This window comes from Medicago truncatula, chromosome 6 (assembly GCF_003473485.1).
Source record: "Medicago truncatula cultivar Jemalong A17 chromosome 6, MtrunA17r5.0-ANR, whole genome shotgun sequence".
NCBI lineage: Eukaryota > Viridiplantae > Streptophyta > Magnoliopsida > Fabales > Fabaceae > Medicago > Medicago truncatula.
Window position 1 is genome coordinate 14,982,037 of NC_053047.1, and position 20,876 is coordinate 15,002,912.

The 20,876-nt window shown below is 31.7% G+C and overlaps 4 protein-coding genes across 4 annotated transcripts; all 4 read left to right on the plus strand.

Moving 5' to 3' along the window:
* Positions 1-4,507: 4,507 nt before the first annotated feature.
* Positions 4,508-5,116, plus strand: LOC25496259 (classical arabinogalactan protein 1). The gene is made up of 2 exons (XM_039835160.1): positions 4,508-4,646; positions 4,818-5,116. The coding sequence occupies exons 1-2, from the start codon at positions 4,508-4,510 to the stop codon at positions 5,087-5,089; spliced, it is 411 nt and encodes a 136-aa protein (XP_039691094.1). The 3' UTR covers positions 5,090-5,116.
* A 2,800-nt stretch (positions 5,117-7,916) lies between these two features.
* Positions 7,917-8,576, plus strand: LOC120575988 (mucin-1-like). The gene has a single exon (XM_039826934.1). It carries the CDS (start codon positions 7,917-7,919, stop codon positions 8,574-8,576), a length of 660 nt encoding a protein of 219 aa, XP_039682868.1.
* A 6,704-nt stretch (positions 8,577-15,280) lies between these two features.
* Positions 15,281-15,976, plus strand: LOC120575989 (vegetative cell wall protein gp1-like). The gene has a single exon (XM_039826935.1). The coding sequence runs from the start codon at positions 15,281-15,283 to the stop codon at positions 15,974-15,976; it is 696 nt and encodes a 231-aa protein (XP_039682869.1).
* Positions 15,977-20,183: 4,207 nt separating this feature from the next.
* Positions 20,184-20,738, plus strand: LOC25496252 (mucin-1). Its single transcript, XM_039835255.1, has 2 exons — positions 20,184-20,337; positions 20,464-20,738. Exons 1-2 carry the CDS (start codon positions 20,184-20,186, stop codon positions 20,736-20,738), a joined length of 429 nt encoding a protein of 142 aa, XP_039691189.1.
* The last annotated feature ends 138 nt before the right edge of the window (positions 20,739-20,876 follow it).

The window sequence follows — 20,876 nt, forward strand, 5'->3', positions numbered from 1 at the left end:
GAACACTAGAGCAAATTTAAGAGATAGTTGAAAACATTTTTAATTATGGCAAAGGGATGAACCACGACGAGGTTGTGAAAATGATATCTCTTGGACACAAACAATCAATCTGATTACGACGATCAGATAGAGTTTCTTGGTTCAAATTCAAACCTCCCGAGTTGTTGTGGTTTGTGTGCAATCGAGAGCACAAACAACAACAACTCTGGCAATTTGTATTTGAACCAAGCAACATTATCCTCGTCATCGTAATCAGATTGTTTGTGCCAAGAGATATCATTTTCACAACATCTTCGTGGTTCATCCCTTTGCCATGATTAAATAGAAAAAATGAATGAACTTTGATTATATGGCCAAATAATCATATTAATCCGTTGAAAATAACAGCCAATAAGATCTAAATGTTCTTAAAAGAAAATATTCATATTATAAATTGGTTTATATGATTGTATACCTAATCTACCAACCTAGAGATATGGCCTAATAAATTTAAAAATGTTAAGGAAAGTTATATAGGCATTCAAGCTATGCCTCCCTTATCCTCGTGATTTTAGCTTAATTGACATGAACAATACATAATATATTCAAAGTTCGGGATTTTCAAACCCCGGTCACCACCCAAAAAGCTATGCCTACCTTTAAAATTCAAATTTCATGGATTAAAAATTGTAAATCCCTATAAAGTTATACAATCATCCCATCCATTAACGGCATGAAAAATTCGCATAAAACCATTACTAACTTATTCTTTAATTTTTATATCTCAAACATCAAACGACAAAGAACAATAAAACTATATGAGTTAAGCTTCAACGTTTTTCTAGTGATAACTGTGTTGTTTTTAAATGCAACAATTACTTGAGTCCACTCCATTCATATGCCGGTTACCCAACCGACACATAAATGGTGGAGCCCAAGTAATATCAGCCTTTAAAAATAACACAATACCGACCGACATGGAAACATTGAAGCTTAATTTTTCTACAGTTTTATTGTTCACGTCGTTTGATGTTTGAGATATAAAAGCTGAAGAAAAAAATGTTTAGTGTTTCTTAAAGTCTCAAATAGTTGTGTATATACAAGAAGAACTTGTGTTAATCTTATACTCCCTCCATCCCAAATTGTACGATGTTTTGGTCATTTCATACGTATTAAGAAATGTAATTAATATTGTGTGGGGAAGAGAAATTATGAGTTGTTTTACAAAATTATCCTTAATAAATGGTATGGAAAAGATAAATGAAATAATTGAAAGAAGAAGGAGTAATTAATAGTTAAGGATATAATAGGAAAAGTAACATTAATATTTCATTGGTTCCAAAGCGACATACAATTTGGGATGGGGGAGTATATGCAGTCCATTGGTAACTTGCTGGAACGTGCAAAAACTAATTCCTAGTAATTAGGATTGATCAACGGATGATCCCTAGTTATTAGGATTGACCAATTATATGTATTGCGTTTAATTAGTCATGAAAAAGCACGTGAAGGTAGCTAGCTATATGATTTAGTCAAAAGAGCCGATTAATATAATAAATAAATAAACTAATAACTAACTTTAAAATAAATTTCAAGATTAAAAATACAACAATTTACCAGAATATATTTTAAAGTTTTTGGTGTTGCTAAGAATGGTGAAACATCGATGCATAAACATTTGTCAAAAAAAAAAAAAATCAATGCATAAATATTAATGTCTTTTGGACAATGAACTAGCATATAAAACAAATGAAATTTGAGCCATTAGATATGACGTGATTAACCTCATTTTGTTTGCGAGTAAATAACTTCATCACGTCCCTGTGAGTATAGCTCAGTTGGCAGGGACAATGCATTGTTATATGTAGGGGTTGGAGTTCGAATCCCAAACACCCACTTATTCACCTTATAAGGTGAATTCTAACCACCAGACTACCTAACAAAAAAAAAACTTCATCACTCACATTGATATATATTGGACAAAAATTCACGTCCTTGATATATAATATCAAACAAACAAACTCATAAACTAACAAAATAATTCATCATGATGTTCAAACTTCCGTGAGAGCCTACATCGGTTTGGATTATCACATTAGACTGAAAGAAATTACACAAGTGAGATTCACTTCAGATCTTCTTTCAAAGTCTTAAGGCATTATGTACATGAGTAATCTCTTTTATATGTTGCTCACATCTACTCTTGCTTACAATATGGAATTTAAACTCAAACTTTACACATTAACATCCCTCCATTATGTGTCAAAATCTTCATGTCCGTGATCCACCACCAAGAAGCACTCCCGCTCCCCCTGCAATATTGAAACGGGATGTGATACCATTGGAATTTCTGAAGGAGCATACACCAGTGTAGATAGACAATTTGGAGAAAGAGTAACCATGCAAGTGAGAATGATACCACCACATCTTCATCCAAAAATTTAAGGCTTACATATAATATTTTTGTTAACTAACACTTGATACATCACAATATTCTCTCTCAAATATGACGAAATTTTAGTCTGTGCTTGGCACGGGTGTCCATACTAATATAATAAATAAATAAACTAATAACTAACTTTAAAATAAATTTCAAGATTTAAAATACAACAATTTACCAGAATATATTTTAAAGTTCTTGGTGTTCATAGTGACCGAACAAGCGCTTGGTCGTCGCCTTGTCAATCAAAAGAGGGGTGCCCACCGCACTTGCAATCTCACGAAGCGTACGCTCCATTCAATACTCCTGAGGCAATTCAAGTAATCGGATCCACACTTGTGCATGTGTGTTTCGCTGAGTATGCATGTTGAAGTCCTTTGACCACTCAAATAGTCTAAGAACACCCGGCCTCAAGTTCATCGTTCCCGCAGTCCAAACAGTGTGCATATCTGTTTCATTGCAAAAGAAAAATTCATAGAATCCCCTTCCGAGAGCATGCTCCATGCCCCTCCTGTTTCTGTAGTTTTGTTTCAATTTCCCTTGTAGTATACGGTTTGTCTCCCTTTGTTTCAATATCATATGATTGTTTAAAACACAACAATGGTGGCATGGATTGACTATGTAAGGAAAAACACAACAATGGAAAAGTCCCAAACTAAATATGGGATACACACCAGATCAATAATTGTTTTTCAAATGGGGGCCTAATTTAGTAATGGGACTAACCTAAATTGAATACGGTCCATTCAATTTTTTAACGGATTAAACACTTCATGTTTGTTCTTCCATGGGGACCTAGTTAGTAATGAGATTAACCTAAAAAGGAAATGTTTATTCCGACGTAGGGAGCATTCTGATAGCTTGAAGTTGATAAACCCCCTTCAGGTACTCGGTCATCACGATGAGACGTCCGTCCTTCAAGGGAACAAAATTCAATGGACGGAACTCTTTAGAGATCCACACAAAAAGAGTCAATTGTCAAATCAGCCCCTCAATTTGGTAGGAGCATTAATCGATGTTGAATTCGATACAACTCTTACTAAGGTACCTTGTCATCCAAGGCCGGACCTTTGGGGTGTGCAAGGAGTTCAATAGAACTGGCCTTGCCAAGGTATGGACCTCAAAAAGAAAATTTAGGGCTATTAGAATTGTGTCCTCTTGCTTTTGATTTTAAGTTTTTTTTGGGAGGGTGGTTTGAGGTTCATCATGTATACGGTAGTGATTTTCACATTTGGGTGTACCGCATATATACGACACCTTGTATTTATCTTTTAAAAAATTTAAATAGAACATTGTTCTTTTAATAAAAATACATTTTTATTTTATTATGGGCCTCTATTCACTTGCAGAGCCGAGCCTCTGGATTTGAAAGAACGGCCCTGCTGTCATCATGAGCCACAACATTCGCTTGTCTCCTAGAGAAGTCAACCCTGGAGTTTTTTTTTCTTCTTTAAAACAAAAATTGATTGTTTTCATACACAATTTGTTTATTTGTTACATGAAAATTTAAACTTCCATAAAACAAAATTGGATTCCTTATAATAGTGGTTCTAAGATAAGATCTGTTGAAGATTTGAGATACTACAAATTGACAATTGTTTGTTACGAGAGAAATAAAAAAAAAAAAAAAAGAGAAAAATTAGATACAATTCTTAAAGTGCTTTTCGTACGATTCTTAACTTAAAATACATATTTTTTGGATATAACAAAACTTTGAGAAAATTATGAATTTGAGGAAATCATCGTGAATTTAGTTAAGAAACCATACGAAAAACACCTAAGGAATTGTGCTTAAGTTTTCTAAAAAAATAAAAACCTTTTACAATTATTTTTTTTAAGTCAAAAAAGCCCTTGACAATTGCTTAATTTGTTATGGGAAAAGACGGATATTTTCCTAAGTAATGCTTCTGTTGATCTAAAATAAATCCTATCAATACAAATCTAAAAATAATCCAACTGAAAACAGAATTAGCCTAGAAACGCGAAGACGCAATTAAGCTTTCTATAAATAGATATAACCTTCCAACCCAAATATTCATAAGAATTTAACCCTAATATTCCCATTCTCCATCATAATTCTACTCTACTATGGCTTCTTCCAAAACAGCTGTGTTGATGCTTTTGGTTGCACTGTTTCTGAGTTCCGCTGTTGCTCGATCACCACCATCATCACCCAAGTCTTCTCCGTTTCCATCACCAGTGGCGTCTCCTCCGGTACCTCTGAATAGTGCTCCCTCTCCTTCACCGTCTGCTTCCTCTGGTTCTCCTGCTGCAGCTCCTGTTGTCGCTCCATCATGGATCTCTACCCCACCATCTCAAGGACCATCGCCTACTATTTCTCCTTCTGCTGCTGCTCCTGATGTGACTCCATCATCGATCTCTACTCCTCCATCTCAAGCACCATCGCCTGCGATTTCTCCCTCAGCTAACTCAACAGCATCTGCTCCCGTACCTGTGAAGAGCAGTCCTTCTATTTCACCGTCTGCCATCAACTCTCCATCATCTCCTCCTCAAGCTTCCCCCGCAGCCACTCCGGCCATCACTCCATCATCGATCTCTACCCCTCCTTCTAAAGCACCATCAACGTCCACGAACGACGCCGCTTTGAACAGATTTACCCTTGCCGGATCTGCTGCTGTCGTGGTTTTCGCTGCTGCTTTGATGATGTAGAGAGTTAGGCTTAGTTTTTTTTTTGTATAGACGCTGAGTTTTGTTTTTAATCAAGAAATTTACATATTCCTGACTCTTGTTATTTTGTTTTTTATTACGAATTTACATGAATCTATTTCTGTTATTTGCTTGCAATTATTTTTTATACTAATATTTACGTTGTCGATTATTGTTTTGAACTCTACAACAAAACAAATTTATTGAAGAAGAAAAAAATTAACTCCATCAATGTTTTTTCGATTATGATGGACAAATGAGAGTAATTGAATGGAAACCATAATCAAAAACCGAAGAAATTTAGTAATTGAATGTTTTTTCCACCAATGTTTATTTGTTTGGTGTATACTATTTCTACAGTCCTTTTTTCTTTGGTGCTAGATCAAACATGCTGTTTAAAAAAGGCTCAAAATATCCTGCTTATTTGGTTTTTCTTTGTGAGGAAATTTAGTATTTTTGCATTTAGGGTTTCTTTAAACCATTGCCACGAAATTGAAAAGAGTTCATTTGATTTGTTAAGGATTAGAAGATCTATGTTATGGTTTGGTTTTGTTACTATAGTGAATAATTTTAAATGTATTCTTCACTACTTTATGTATTTGTAATTTCTAATAGTAGTAGGATACAAGTACAGTGATTATGGTATGTTGTACATCTGAAAGACTGAGAATGTGTAGCGATTGCATACTTCATGGATATAGATGCTGAGTTAAATGAAGAGAAACTATAATTGTATACTTAATGGGTATAGATGCGGAGTTGATGGTATCTGCATAAAGAGTATCCTTGTGCGCTCTTTAAGGATTATAAAACAAGAACTTATTTTATAAAATAAGTCAAATGAATGGATGAACTTTTGTTGTTAAATATTCGGTAATTATAATATTTTTAACAAAATTCCTTTTTTTTTTTTGAAATTGTATCCATGTATATTTGTTTATATCCACGAATACCTCAAAATTATCCACTTAACAGAGTTTGTTGTGGAATGAAAAGGCACGTCTATCATATTTATCCAATAGAAGAGACGGGGATTTCAAACTATTTGTGTCCATGAATATTAACTTCCGTCCTTGTTTTCAAACGATTGTCGAAAAAATTTAGACCATGTTTCAAGACTTTATGCCAGCGATGAATAACGATGTGGTTCAAGACCAATTATAAATAAAAATAATGTCAAGTGGGAACCAAATATCATTTACCACCTATGAATTATGATAGTGTTAACTTACTGCATATGAATGATATAGCCAAATATTTTAGTAGTAGGCGTTGAGGTAAAACACATTGCAGCCAACCAAATAGACCACAATATCAATTAAGTGGTATAACAATGATTTTGGTATTGAATAATTTAGAGATGATTTTTAGAAATTCTATAAAAAAGTTAGAATTTATTTTGCGTTTGTTTACAAATATAAAAATCATTTTTTAAAAAAAATATTTTGTATGTTTCGATAAAACTGTATAAAAGAATTTTTTTTTTATACAAATCAGTTCAATCTTAACAACTTCTAATTGCTAACTAAAAAAATATTTTCCTATAAGTTACACTTAACAGCTTCTCATTCGAAGTTCCTTAAAAAAAAACTTCCCATTTGAATTTGTTTTTAGATTTTTTTAAACTTTTGATTTTTTTTTTTAAAAAACTTCTACCAAACGGATCCAATAGACTTATAAGTGATTATTATTATTTTTTTAAAACTGATTTTTTACTTAAAAAATGTTTAACAAATGAGCTCTTAAACTGGCGATTAATAAGATTGGCTATATTATTAGTGTTATTGAACAATATAAGAATTTATATGATATTTGTTATATTTTTAGTAAAAGATAAACATAGTTTGTTACAATTTGAATTAGACTCATATATAAAAATTGATTTTAAATATGTTAAATTGTTGGTTTTACTGATAAGATAAGAATTTATATAATATTTAAAAAAAAACAGAATTTATATTATATTTGTTATAATGTTAAATAACATTGTTTTTTATGATTTGAAAGCAAACCATATATGTACACCATTTTGAACTAGATTTTTTTCTTCTATTTTTACCCTTTAAATTATTTTATCATTTTTATAATATTATTTAAGAGGTGTAAACAAATATTCTTCTAGTGATTTTCACATTTAGGTGTACCGCATATATACGACACCTTGTATTTATCTTTTAAAAATCTTAAATAGAACATTGTTCTTTTAATAAAAACACATTTTTATTTTATTACGGGCCTCTATTCACTTGCAGAGCCGAGCCTCTGGATTTGAAAAAACGGCTTTGCTTTCATCATGAGCCACAACATTCGCTTGTCTCCTAGAGAAGTCAACCCTGGAGTTTTTTTTTCTTCTTTAAAACAAAAATTGATTGTTTTCATACACAATTTGTTTATTTGTTACATGAAAATTTTAACTTCCATAAAACTAAATTGAATTCCTTATAATAGTGGTTCTATGATAAGATTTGTTGAAGATTTGAAATACTATAAATTGACATTTGTTTGTTACGGGAGAAATAAAAAAAAAAAACCTTTTACAATTATTTTTTTTAAGTCAAAAAAGCCCTTGACAATTGCTTGATTTGTTATGGGAAAAGCCGGATATTTTCCTAAGTAATGCTTCTGTTGATCTAAAATAAATCCTATCAAAACAAATCTAGAAATAATCCAACTGTAAACAGAATTAGCCTAGAAACGCGAAGACGCAATTAAGCTTCTATAAATAGATAACCTTCCAACCCTAAAAATTTGTTAATAACAATATCAGTGCTTCAAAACTTTATATAGTTAACCCTAATATTCCCATTCTCCATCATCATTCTACTCTACTATGACTTCTTCCAAAACCGCTGTGTTGATGCTTTTGGTTGCACTGTTGCTGAGTTCCGCCGTTGCTAGATCATCCCCCAACTCTTCTCCGTTTCCATCACCTGCTATTTCTCCCTCCGCTAACTCCCCTGTGAATAGTGCTCACTCACCTTCACCGACTGCTTCATCTGGTTCTCCCGCTGCCCCTCCTGCTGTTACTCCATCGTCGATCTCTACCCCTCCTTCAAAAGCACAATCGCCTGCTATTTCTCCCTCCACTGACTCACCAGTGGCGTCTCCTCCGGTACCTGTGAATAGTGCTCCCTCTTCTGCACCGACTGCTTCATCTGGTTCTCCCGCTGCTGCTCCTGCTTTTGCTCCATCATCGATCCCTACTCCTCAATCTCAAGCACCATCGCCTGCGATTTCTCCCTCAGCTAACTCATCAACATCTGCTCCCGTACCTGTGAAGAGCAGTCCTTCTACTTCACCGTCTGTCATCAACTCTCAGTCATCTCCTCCTCAAGCTTCCCCCGCAGCCACTCCTGCCATCACTCCATCATTGATCTCTACCCCTCCTTCAAAAGCACCATCAACGTCCATGAACGACGCCGCTTTGAACAGATTTACCATTGCCGGATCTGCTGCTGTCGTGGTTTTCACTGCTGCTTTGATGATGTAGAGAGTTAGGTTGAGTTATTTTTAGCGATTAGTTTTTATTTTGTTTTTGACTTATTTTGTGTTTAATCACGAATATACATTTTCCAGACTCTTGTTATTATGTTTTTTTTTTTTTATCTGGAATTCACATGATTCTGCCATTTGCTTGCAATTATTTTTTATACTATTATTTGCTATTATTGTTTTGATTGTACATGATATGAAAAATATTTTTAGTTTTGTTTGGTAATTTCTTTCATCAGGGCTAGTACGCTCTCCCTCACAGATCCTTAGTCTTTTTTATGAAAATTAATTATTATAATTGTTTAAGCATGGTTTATACCTAAATTCTATTCCAAATAGTTATATGTTTGTACCTAATTTCTATTCCAAACAGTGAAAGTGCTAAACAGAAACACAATACTTTGATTTTAAACAGAAACACAATACTTTGATTTTAAACAGAAACACACATAATTATAAAAACATAAACTGCTCATAATTATAATAGTTTGACTGAGGGATGAGAAAATGAGGTAATTTTGGAATTTAAGATGCATCTTTTTTTATTTTTTCAGGCAGAGTTTAAGATGCATCTGTATATTACATTATCACTTAGTGTGTGTTTGGATACACGTTTGCCAATCCATTACCGTGTCCCAATGCACGGTTGCCGTGAAAATTCTGAAGCTTGTATATCAAGATTCTGTGTTGTCGTGGTTTTCAACGCGATTTTGTCCAAATCCGACGCCATTCCAAACACAAGTTTACTGAAAGTATATCACATTATCTCTTCCTTCAGATGCATTAGAGGCTTTCAATGTTAAAGGAGTTATGCCACAACAAAACATCCCTTCACAATCAGGGGTGATAATAAAATCCGCATCCATGGATACTTTAGTGAATATTTATGGATAAAATAATCAGATATTTCAACTATCCGTTATTTAATAAATATAGATGCAGAGTTGATAGTATGTGCATCCTCACATATCCATACTCGCTATTGAACTAAATAAATTAAATATATATTATTACTACTCTTTCAATTTAAGTACAAAAAAAAAATATAATACTATACAAAATTATTACACGCCGATTCAATTATCCTCTAAAACAAACCAATAATGTTACACTATAACCAAGGAACTTTATTTTTGTTAAATATGATTAACTTTTCTTTTATTTTTAGAAATGTTTATTTTTTAGAAATGAAATGAAATGTTTTTTTTTAGAAAAATAAAAATGAATGTGATTAACTTTTATTGTTAAATATTCAGTAATTATATTTTTCTTTTTTAAAATTGTATCCATGGATATTTTTAGAGATTTTATAAAAATCAAAATCTATTTTGCGTTTGTTTACCAAAATAAAAATCACTTTTTTTTAATATGTTTAAATACAACTATATAAAAGGAATTTTTCGATACAAAATCAGTTCAATCTTAACAACTTCTAATTGCTAACTAAAAAAAATATTTTCTCATAACCTACACTTAACAACCTCTCATTCAAAGTTGTTTTTAGATTTTTTTTTTAATTCTGATTTTTTTTTTAGGGAAACTTTTAATTTAATTTTATTTTTAATTTATAAAAAACTGATCTGTGTGAGAATAGGTGAGCGGCAATGGTGGTCAAATTTGCTCTGGCGAGGTAATGGCGGTTTCAGATGAAGTGGTGATGATGTCTACACGATGGAACGAAAGATGCATGCAGACTCGTTAACACTACAACGCTCAAGTCGGTAATAACAATCACTTCTTTTACAATTTTGGTGGGTTAGTTTATCTTATTAAAAAAAAAAAAATCACTTCAGTAAAAAAAAAAAAACTTAATTTCTGTGGATACAACTATAAAAATAGATTTTTTTTGTTACAAAATTACCTTCATATTTGGATACTTATTTTCTCCCCCTCTCGAAACATCTATTTTTTGAAAAACTGTTTTTAATATCTTCTTATTTGAAGGTTTGTTAGGTACCGTTTGCCCCGACTTTTTTTTCAGCTTTTCTACATTTTTAAGGAGAAGGTAGGCCAAACACAATATCAACAAAGTACCTTCGAAAAAAAGTACTTTTTTTAGAATGCATAAAATTGATCACTTATATATTTTTATGTTTTTAAAGGAATTTTATTATCTTTTTAGGCCAAATACTTATCTACTTTTTTTAGAATGCATAAAATTGAGGTATCTATTTTTTAAGAAATTTTATTATCTTTTTATCACTTATAAATTTAATTTTAATATCGTTTAATTATGACAACCTCACAAATATTTTTATTCATGTTGTCATTGAATGACACCAAATATTTTTATTCCCTTTCTACAACCTCACAAATAGACACACACACATTAGCGTTTAGAGTAATATTTTATGTATGTATGTCTGTTTTTTTTGTTACGCTAATGCGTATAATTTTTTCAGTGTTGCGCAATCCGTACAATTATTATTTTTATAAAATTTTGATTTTAATTAAAAGTACTAGTATAGATGCCTAAAAAAATTAATATATTTTACACATTTGTATTGTAACAAATTATGCATATCTTTTTCTTATGAAAAAAAACTAAACATATCTTTTTCAATGACACCAACAATGTAACAAATATAATATCATATAATATAAATTCTTATCTTTTTAAATGACACCAAAAATATGATATTCTTATAACAAATTTTTTTAGTATAATTGGAAAAGAAAAAATAAATTATTTTCTAGCTTAACTCAGTTGATATAGACAATGTATAAATTATGCAAGGTCGCGCGTTCGAACCACGAACATCACCAAAAAAATATAATAAATTCAAAGTTTTGTACAATATTTTTGCCAAACAACTTTTAACTTAAAAATAACTTTAGAATTAAAAAAAAATAAAGAAACCAAACAGCTTTAACTTTTTCCTTAAAGAACTTTATTTTAAAGTAGTTTTTAGACTGAAAAAAAGTCTGGCCAAACGGTACCTTAATATATTTTTCTGTAGATCTTTGTTCTTTTCAAAACAAAAAAAACTATAACAAATAGAAACAATGCTCTTTAAAATATACTCCCCCCATTCCTTTTTAAGTGTCTTTTTAGGGTGAATTTTCGTTTCTATTTAACTGTCTTTTTGGTATTTTAAGAGTACGATTTGTTAATTATACCCGCTTTGTCAATTACTTTTATCTTTTTCAATAAAACTAATTAATGTTATCTATTTGAAAAATTAAAGTTTGTTTTTACAAACAATGGTTTCATGAAGACTTAAAATTCTATAAATATGATGAGTAGCAATTGTTTAAAATTTCAAGTGCAGAGTAAAAGAACAAATTTGAGAGAAGAAAAATAAAAAACTCCATGAATTCAAAAGGAAGAAAATTGACAATTGTTTATTATGAAAAGAGAGCGCGCAAAAAATTGGAATTTTGTTGGAGAAAAAGTTAATAACTGACAATTTTTTGTGACGAGAAAAATATAAAATAATAAATTTATTGGAAAGATAAAGTGTGTTCAGAAAAATAGGAATTTGTTGGTGGATTAAAATGAGCATGATAGGAAAAATACTTTTAGTTTTGTTTGGTAATTTCTTTGATCAGAGCTAGTACACTCTTCTTCACATATCCTTAGGTACTGTTTGGTCCGACTTTTTTCCAGCTTCTCTACGTTTTTAAGGAGAAGTTAGGCCAAACACAATATCAAAAAAGTACCTTCGAAAAAAAGTATTTTTTTTAGAATGCATAAAATTGAATGGAATGAGCTTTAACCAAAAGTTGTTGAATGCTACTTCAAAAAACTACTTTTCTGTAATTTATTTCACAAACACTTCTCTTCAACTCACACATGCAACCTTATCTTTTATTTTTTAATATTATATTTCAATTTATTTTTTTCTTCCATTTATTTTTTTCTTTGAACCAGTCCATATAATTTTTTTTTAAAGGAGAATCAATTTAATTTTATTATCTATTTTAGAAGGAATTTTATTATGTTTTTATCACTTATATATTTAATTTTAATATTGTTTAATTATCACAATCTCACATATATTTTTATTTATGCAGTCATTGAATGACACCAAATATTTTTATTCTCTTTCTTCAACCTCACAATTATACACACGCAATAGCGTTTAGAGTAATATTTTATGTCTGTATGTCTATTTTTTTGTTGCGGCAATGCGTATAATTTTTCAGTGTTGCGTAATGCGTATAATTATTATTTTTATAAAATTTTGATTTTAATTAAAAGTACTTTTATAGACGCCTAAAAAAAATTATACTTAATTATATATTTTACACATTTATATTGTAACAAACTATGCATATCTTTTTCTTATTAAAAAAACTAAACATAACTTTTTTAATGACACCAACAATGTAACAAATATAATATCATATAATATAAATTCTTATCTTTTTAAATGACATCAAAAATATGATATTCTTATAACAAAATTTATTATACAATAGAACTGGAAAAGAAAAAACAAACTATTCTTTGGCTTAGCTCAGTTGATATAGACAATGTTTAAATATATGCAAGGTCGCGGGTTCGAACACCATACACCACAAAAAAAAAAAAAAAATCAAAATTTTGTACAATATTTTGCCAAATAACTTTAGAACTAAAAAAAGTAAAGAAATCAAACAACTTTAACTTTTTCCTTAAAGAGCTTTATTTTAACTTTGTTTTTAAAATAGCTTTTAGACCGAAAAAAGCCTAACCAAACGGTACCTTAGCCTTTTTTATGAAAATTAATTATTGTAATTGATTGAGCATGGTTTATACTAATTGCTATTCCCAATACTTTTGGTTGTGTGGAGAATGTCGACGGCCGCTAGCCTTAGTGAAAGTGCAAAACATAAACAAAATCGTTTGATTCTAAAGAGAAACACACACATAATAAAAACATAACTGCCCATAATTGCTATCATAAGCAGTCTATCACAATCCATTGTTTTGTTTATTATTATAATTGTGCTTCTTTGGTTTCTTTGTGATGAAATTTAGTATTTTTGCATTTTTTGGTTTCTCTAAACCATTGCCGCGAAATTGAAAAGAGTTCAGTTGATTTGTTTAGGATTAGACGATCTGTGTTATAGTTTGGTTTTGTTACTACATAAGATGAATGATTTTAAATGTATTCTTCACTATTATATGTATTTGTGATTTCTAGTTAGTGTAATTTCAGTAGTAGTAGGATACAGGTATAGTGATTATGAGTAACAATATCTGCAAGTCCTTGCTTTTGCCCCTAATTAGAATTTTAAATGAAGAGAAACTATAATTGCATACTCAAACTCCGTTAATAATCGATAATAGTTTGACTAAGGAATGAGAAAATGAGGTAATTTTGGAGTTTAAGATGCATCTTTTTTTAGTTTTTGAGGTAGAGTTTAAGATGCATCTGTATATCACATTATCATTTACTGTGTGTTTGGATACACGTTTGCCAATCCAATTCCGTGTCCCAATGCACGTTTGCCGTGAAAATTCTGAAGCTAGTATATCAAGCTTCTGCGTTGTCATGGTTTTCAACACGATTTTGTCCAAATTCGACGCCATTCCAAACATAAGTTTACTGAAAGTATATCACATTATCTCTACCTTCATATGCATTGGAGACTTTCAATCTTACAGGAGTTATGCCACAACAAAACATCCCTTCGCAAGCAGGGGTGTAATAAAATCTGCATATGTGGATACTTTAATGAATATTGATGGATAAAATAATCGGATATTTCAACTATCCGTTATTTAATGGATATAGATGCAGAGTTGATGGTATGTGCATCCTCGCATATCCATACCCGTTATTGAACTAAATAAATTACATATATAATCTTACCACTCTTTCAATTTATATAATTTTTTATATAATTTGAATAACGAAAAATAAAACGGATACAAAATTCTTTTACTAACCAAGTGATTATTGATTTTCCTCAATTTTTAAAACACGGGTACAAGACGGGTAACGGGGATATATGTACTCATCCCGAACCCACACACAAACTCGTCATGAATTTAGAAATTACATTATTACACATTGATATTTGCCATGTTATAAAACCTGTCATTGTTATTTAAAGTAGCAACCAAATCATTCGGTCAAAGAAATATTAAAGAGAGCATATTAATGAATAATGCATTATAACATTGCCCTCAAGGATGGAAAAAAACTTGATTTTTTTGTTAAAAAAAAATGATTCCGTATTGCGATACCCACACCCGTCGGAGACGAGGATGAAATTCAATTTCTCACCGTAGTTAACCCTAATATTATTTGTTACATGAAAATTTAAACTTCCCTAAAACTAAATTTGATTTCCTATAATAGTGGTTCTATGATAAGATTAGTTGAAGATTTGAAATACTATAAATTGGCAATTGTTTGTTACAGGAGAGTAAAAAAAAAACCCTTGACAATTATTATTTTTTAAAGTCAAAAAAACCTTTGACAATTGTTTAATTTGTTACGGGAGAAGCAGGATATTTTCCTAAATAATGTGCTACTTTTGATCTAAAATAAATCTAAAAATAACAATAAATCTACCAACCAAAATAAATATAAATACAATAATAATATGAAAAAGATCACCAATTGAAAACAGAATTAGACTATTAAGCTTCTATAAATAGATAAGCTTCCAACCCTCATATTTTCTTAATAACAATATCACTGCTACAAAACTTTATATAGTTAACCCTAATATTCCCATTCTCCTTCATCCTTCTACTCTACTATGGCTTCTTCTCATCACACCACTGTGTTGATGATTTTGGTTGCACTGTTTCTGAGTTCCGCCGTTGCTAGATCACCACCATCATCACCCAAGTCTTCTCCGTTTCCATCACCTGCTATTTCTCCCTCCGCTGACTCACCAGTGGCGTCTCCTCCGGTACCTGTGAATAGTGCTCCCTCTTCTTTACCGACTGCTTCATCTGGTTCTCCCGCTGCTGCTCCTGCTGTCTCTCCATCGTCGATCTCTACTCCTCCATCTCAAGTACCATCGCCTACGATTTCTTCTCCTCCTGCTGCTTCTCCTGCTGTCGCTCCATCGTCGATCTCTACCCCTCCATCTCAAGCACCATCGCCTACGATTTCTCCTCTTGCTGCCGCTCCTGCTGTGACTCCATCGTCGATATCTACTCCTCCATCTCAAGCACCATTGCCTGCGATTTCTCCCTCCGCTAACTCAACGGTGGCATCTGCTCCCGTACCTGTGAAGAGCAGTCCTTCTCCTTCACCGTCTGCCATCAACTCTCCACCATCTCCTCAAGCTTCCCCCGCAGCCACTCCTGCTATTACTCCATCGGCGATCTCTACCCCACCATCTAAAGCACCATCAACGTCCACAAACGCTGCCACCACTTTGAACAGATTTACAGTTGCCGGATCTGCTGCTGTCGTGGTTTTCACTGCTGCTTTGATGATGTAGAGAGTTACGCCGAGTTTATTTTAGGGTTGATGCTGAGTTTTTCTTTTTGACTTATTTTGTTTTTTAATCACGAGTTTACATAATCCTGACTCTTGTTATTATGTTTTTTTTATCTGGAATTTACATGAATATATTTCTGCTATTTGCTTGCAATTATTTGCTTTGTCGATTGTTGTTTTGAATTGTACATGATATCCCTTCAAAAAACAAAATAACAAAAAAGAACTCCATCAATGTTTATTGGATTATGTATTATTTTTTGGTTTTGTTTGGTAATCTCTTCCATCAGAGATGGTACACTCTTCCTCACAACAAAACCTTAGTGAAAGTGCAAAGAAGATGTGGTAACAACAAAACCTTAGTGAAAGTGTAAAACAGATGTGGTAACAACAAAACCTTATTCAGACAATCTGATAGAAACTGGTACACGTAACCAAAGAAAAGAGAAATAATGCAACAATCCTTTGATTCTAAACAGAAACACAATCCTTAAAAAATAATAAAAACATAACTGCCCGTAATCGCTATCATATGCAGTCTAACACAATCCTTTGTTTTGTAATAGATTTTCTTATAATGAACTTATTATCTCTAAACCATTGCCACGAAATTGAGAAGATTTCATTTGATTTGTTTAGGATTGGACGATCTATGTTATTGTTTGGTTTTGTTACTATAATCAATGATTTTAAATGTATTCTTCACTACTATGAGATCGTATATCATCTCTCAAAAAAAAAAAAAAGGATAAGTATATCATACTAAGAAAAATATTTTCTCATAAGCTACATTTAAGAACCTCCCATTCGAAGTTGTTTTTAGATTTTTTTTAGGGAAACTTTTGATTTTTTTTTAAACTTTTTTTTATAACAAACTGATCTGTCTGGTGAGAATAGATGAGCGGCAACGGTGGTCAAAATTGCTCTGGCGAGGTAATGGTGGTTTATGATGCAGTGGTGATGATGTCTGCACAGTGGAACGAAAGGGGCATGCAGGCACGTTAACACTCCCCCTCTCGAAACATCTACTTTTTAAGAAACTACTTATAATATCTTCTTTTTAAGAAACTATTTATATCTTCTTTTTAAGAATATAAATAAAAAAATCATTTTTTTATAAGAAATGGGATTTTCGGTATAGGAATAAACAAACCATGGATAAATCTAAGCGACTCTTTCTTAAATCTAAGCAATCTTTTCGTAGGAGTTTGTCCCCGATCCAATCGGGGGATCGAATTGATTATAAAAACATGAGTTTACTTTATCGAGTTATTAGTCACCAAGGAAAAATATTATCTAGACGCGTGAATAGATCAACCTTAAAACAACAATGATTAATTACGATTGCTATAAAACAAGCTCGTATTTTATCTTTGTTACCTTTTGTTAGTTTTAATTCGTTACCGTTACCTTTTGTTAATAATGGAAAAAAAAAATATGAAAAAAAAATGAAAAAAGCGAGTCGATCGGTAGAACTCCTACTACTGTTCTAAAAAAATTAAATAAATAATTACTCTTCAAGTAAATTTCATTTTGAATCGAAACTCAAATTCAATGCAGATTTATATATATATTTTTTTCGGCGAAAAATACGACAATCCTATTGAGGATGTTGCGTTGTAAGAAAAAAGATAATAGGTGAAGAAGAATAATTTTCTTGAGCGGGGTTGTTTATTTATTTTGATAACTTTATCATATGAATTCTATTTTATCATACAAATCTCTTTTATTCTACCACCTTCCCGGAGTTGAGTCTCCGTGGAATTTTTATTATTTTATGATCTCCTTAGCAATCATAAAAAGACAATTCCCTTTTAATATAGCAATTTGTGCAGCTATTTTACGATTAAGAAGCAATTGACTCTTGTACAGATTGTCTCAATAATATAGTTTTTAGGCCAACGATGAATAATGATATAGTTCAAGACCAATCATTAAAAAAAAAATCAATGTCAAGTGGGAAACAAATATCATTTACCCCTATATGCATTATGATAGTGTTTCTTACTGCATTTGAATGGTATAGCCATTAACTCAAATATCTTAGTAGTCAGTATTGAGGTAAAACACATTCCAGCCAACCAAATAGACCACAATATCAATTAAGGCCCCGTTTGGATAAACAACTTATATAAATGTTTATGGCATTATGGCTTATAACATTAGAGCTTACTTCATAAGCTCTTATACTTGATAAGCTATTTATGTTTGGATATGTACACTAAAAAGTACTTACATAAATTGAAGTGTTTGGATCTGACATTACATAAGCAATTATCGAAATTTTAAATATTTTTAATTTAACAAAAAAATCAAAGAATCGAAACACAAAAATGAAAGATAATAGTGTACAGTTTGTTACCAAAAAAAGACAAGTTATGTTTGTTTTATTTATTTAGTTTCATTTTGTTACGTAACAAAAAAATAATAATTTTTTTTCTTCAAAAAAAAAAAAAATCTTAGTTCTGTGTGTTATTTTAGTAAGATAAGTATATAAAAATTTTGTTACTCATGCACCGTCAAAGATAACTAACATTATAATTAAAATATATGTTTGTTTCTAAAAACAAAAAAAAAAAATTAAAATATATGTTTTGAAAAAGTTGATCCAGAGAGAATCGAAGGAGGTTACATAAATTCATAAGCTCCTTGTTAAGCCAGAGGGTAAGCTGAAAATTTAGGCTTATTAAAATATGGCATAAGCAGCTTATGAAACTATGATAAGCTATTTTTATTTATTTACCCAAACACCTTTAAAAAGGCTTATGGGAGTAGATAAGCCCATATAAACTCAACTTAAGCCAATCCAAACGGGGCCTAAGTGGTATAGGGTTCGTATGTTACAAATTAAACTAACAATGATTTTGACATTGAATAAAATTATAATCTATTTTGCGTTAGTTGACCAAAATAAAAATCACTATTCTTTAAAATATAATTTAGTATATTTGATTACAAACTCAGTTCAATCTTAACAATTTCTAATTGCTAACTAAATTGTTTTTTCTCACAAGCTACACTTAACAACTTCTTATTCAAAGTTGTTTTTAGGATTTTTAAATTCTGTTTTATTTTTTTTTTAAGAATTTTTTTTTATAACGGATACAATACTCTTTTAAATGATAATTAATATTTTTTTAAAAAGGTGGTTTTTTACTTAAAAAAACTGTAACAAATGGACTCCTCTTCCGACGATTATTATATTGTTGGTATTATTGAAAAATATAAGAATTTATATTATATTTGTTATATCTATTCACTAATTATGAAGCTTACTCTTGGATTTCCTATCCTTCTCTCCAGGAAACCCTTCCTCTGCCTTCTCTCTAGAAAACAACAGACTCAATTACCACCTAATTTGGCCACCACCCACATTTGTCACCATGTAGCACTCTCTCGTGGCGGTGTGATGAGCGGCGTTTTGACCTCCGCGCCACCAAACTTCCATTTCCACCGTTTTGCTGACGGTTGTTTTGGTTTGTTCGAAGTCCTCTAGACCGGTGCCTTTTGTAACAGCTCATTTTTCACTAGGATTATTTTATTTATTTATTTATTATATGTATTTATGTGTGTTTATATGTGCTTAAAAAAATTATTTCTTGTGGCGATACACAAACTCGTCAGAGACGAAGATGAGATTCAATTTCTCATCATCGTTAGATATGTGTAGGGTAACTTGTAAGTATCTGGGAGTCGTGGGATAGAGACGACAAAAAATAAAACTCGTCTCCACCAATCCCATTGTCCTAATTTTATTACTCATAACTTACTCCTTTTCAATAAAATTAAAAATAGTTTTTTTCTTTGAAACAAAGTTTGATTGTTTTTTTTTATCCTTCCAAAAAAAAAAAGTTCGATGTTTTTTTACACAAATTTTTTTATTTGTTACATGAAAATTTAAATTTCCATAAAACTAAATTGGTTTCCAAATAATAGCGGTTAGATGATAAGATCAGTTGAAGAACCGAAATACTATAAATTGGCAATTGTTTGTTATGGGAGAGGGATATTTTCCTAAGTAAAGCTTCTATCTAGTATTAATCTTAAAATAAATCCTCTCAAAACAAATCTTAAAATAAGCTTCTATAAATAATAACCTTCCAACCCTACTATTTTCATTCTTCACAACACAATAATATCAGTGCTTCAAAACTTTATATAGTTAACCCTAATATTCCCATTCTCCTTCATCTTTCTATCTTTCTACTATGGCTTCTTCTCATCACACCGCTGTGTTGATGCTTTTGGTTGCACTGTTGCTGAGTTCCGCCGTTGCTAGATCATCCCCCAACTCTTCTCCGTTTCCATCACCTGCTATTTCTCCCTCAGCTGACTCACCAGTGGCCTCTCCTTCACCATCTGGTTCTCCCACTGCCTCTCCTGTTGTCGCTACATCATCGATCTCTACCCCTCCATCGCCTACTATTTCTCCCCCTGCTGCTGCTCCTGCTGTGACTCCATCATCGATCTCTACTCCTCCATCTCAAGGACCATCGCCTGCGATTTCTCCCTCCGCTAGCTCAACGGCATCTTCATCTGCTCCCGTACCTGTGAAGAGCAGTCCTTCTCCTTCACCGTCTGCCATCAACTCTCCACCATCTCCTCAAGCTTCACCTGCAGCTACTCCTGCTATTACTCCATCGTCGATCTCTATCCCTCCATCTAAAGTACCATCAACGTCCACAAACGACGCCGCTTTGAACAGATTTACAGTTGCTGGATCTGCTGCTGTCGTGGTTTTCGCTGCTGCTTTGATGATGTAGAGAGTTAGACTGAGTTTTTTTAGGGTAGAAGCTGAGTTGTATTTTTACTTATTTTGTTTTTTTATCACGAATTTACATGAATATAATTCTGCTATGTGCTTGTAATTATTTTTTATACTATTATTTGCGTTGTAGATT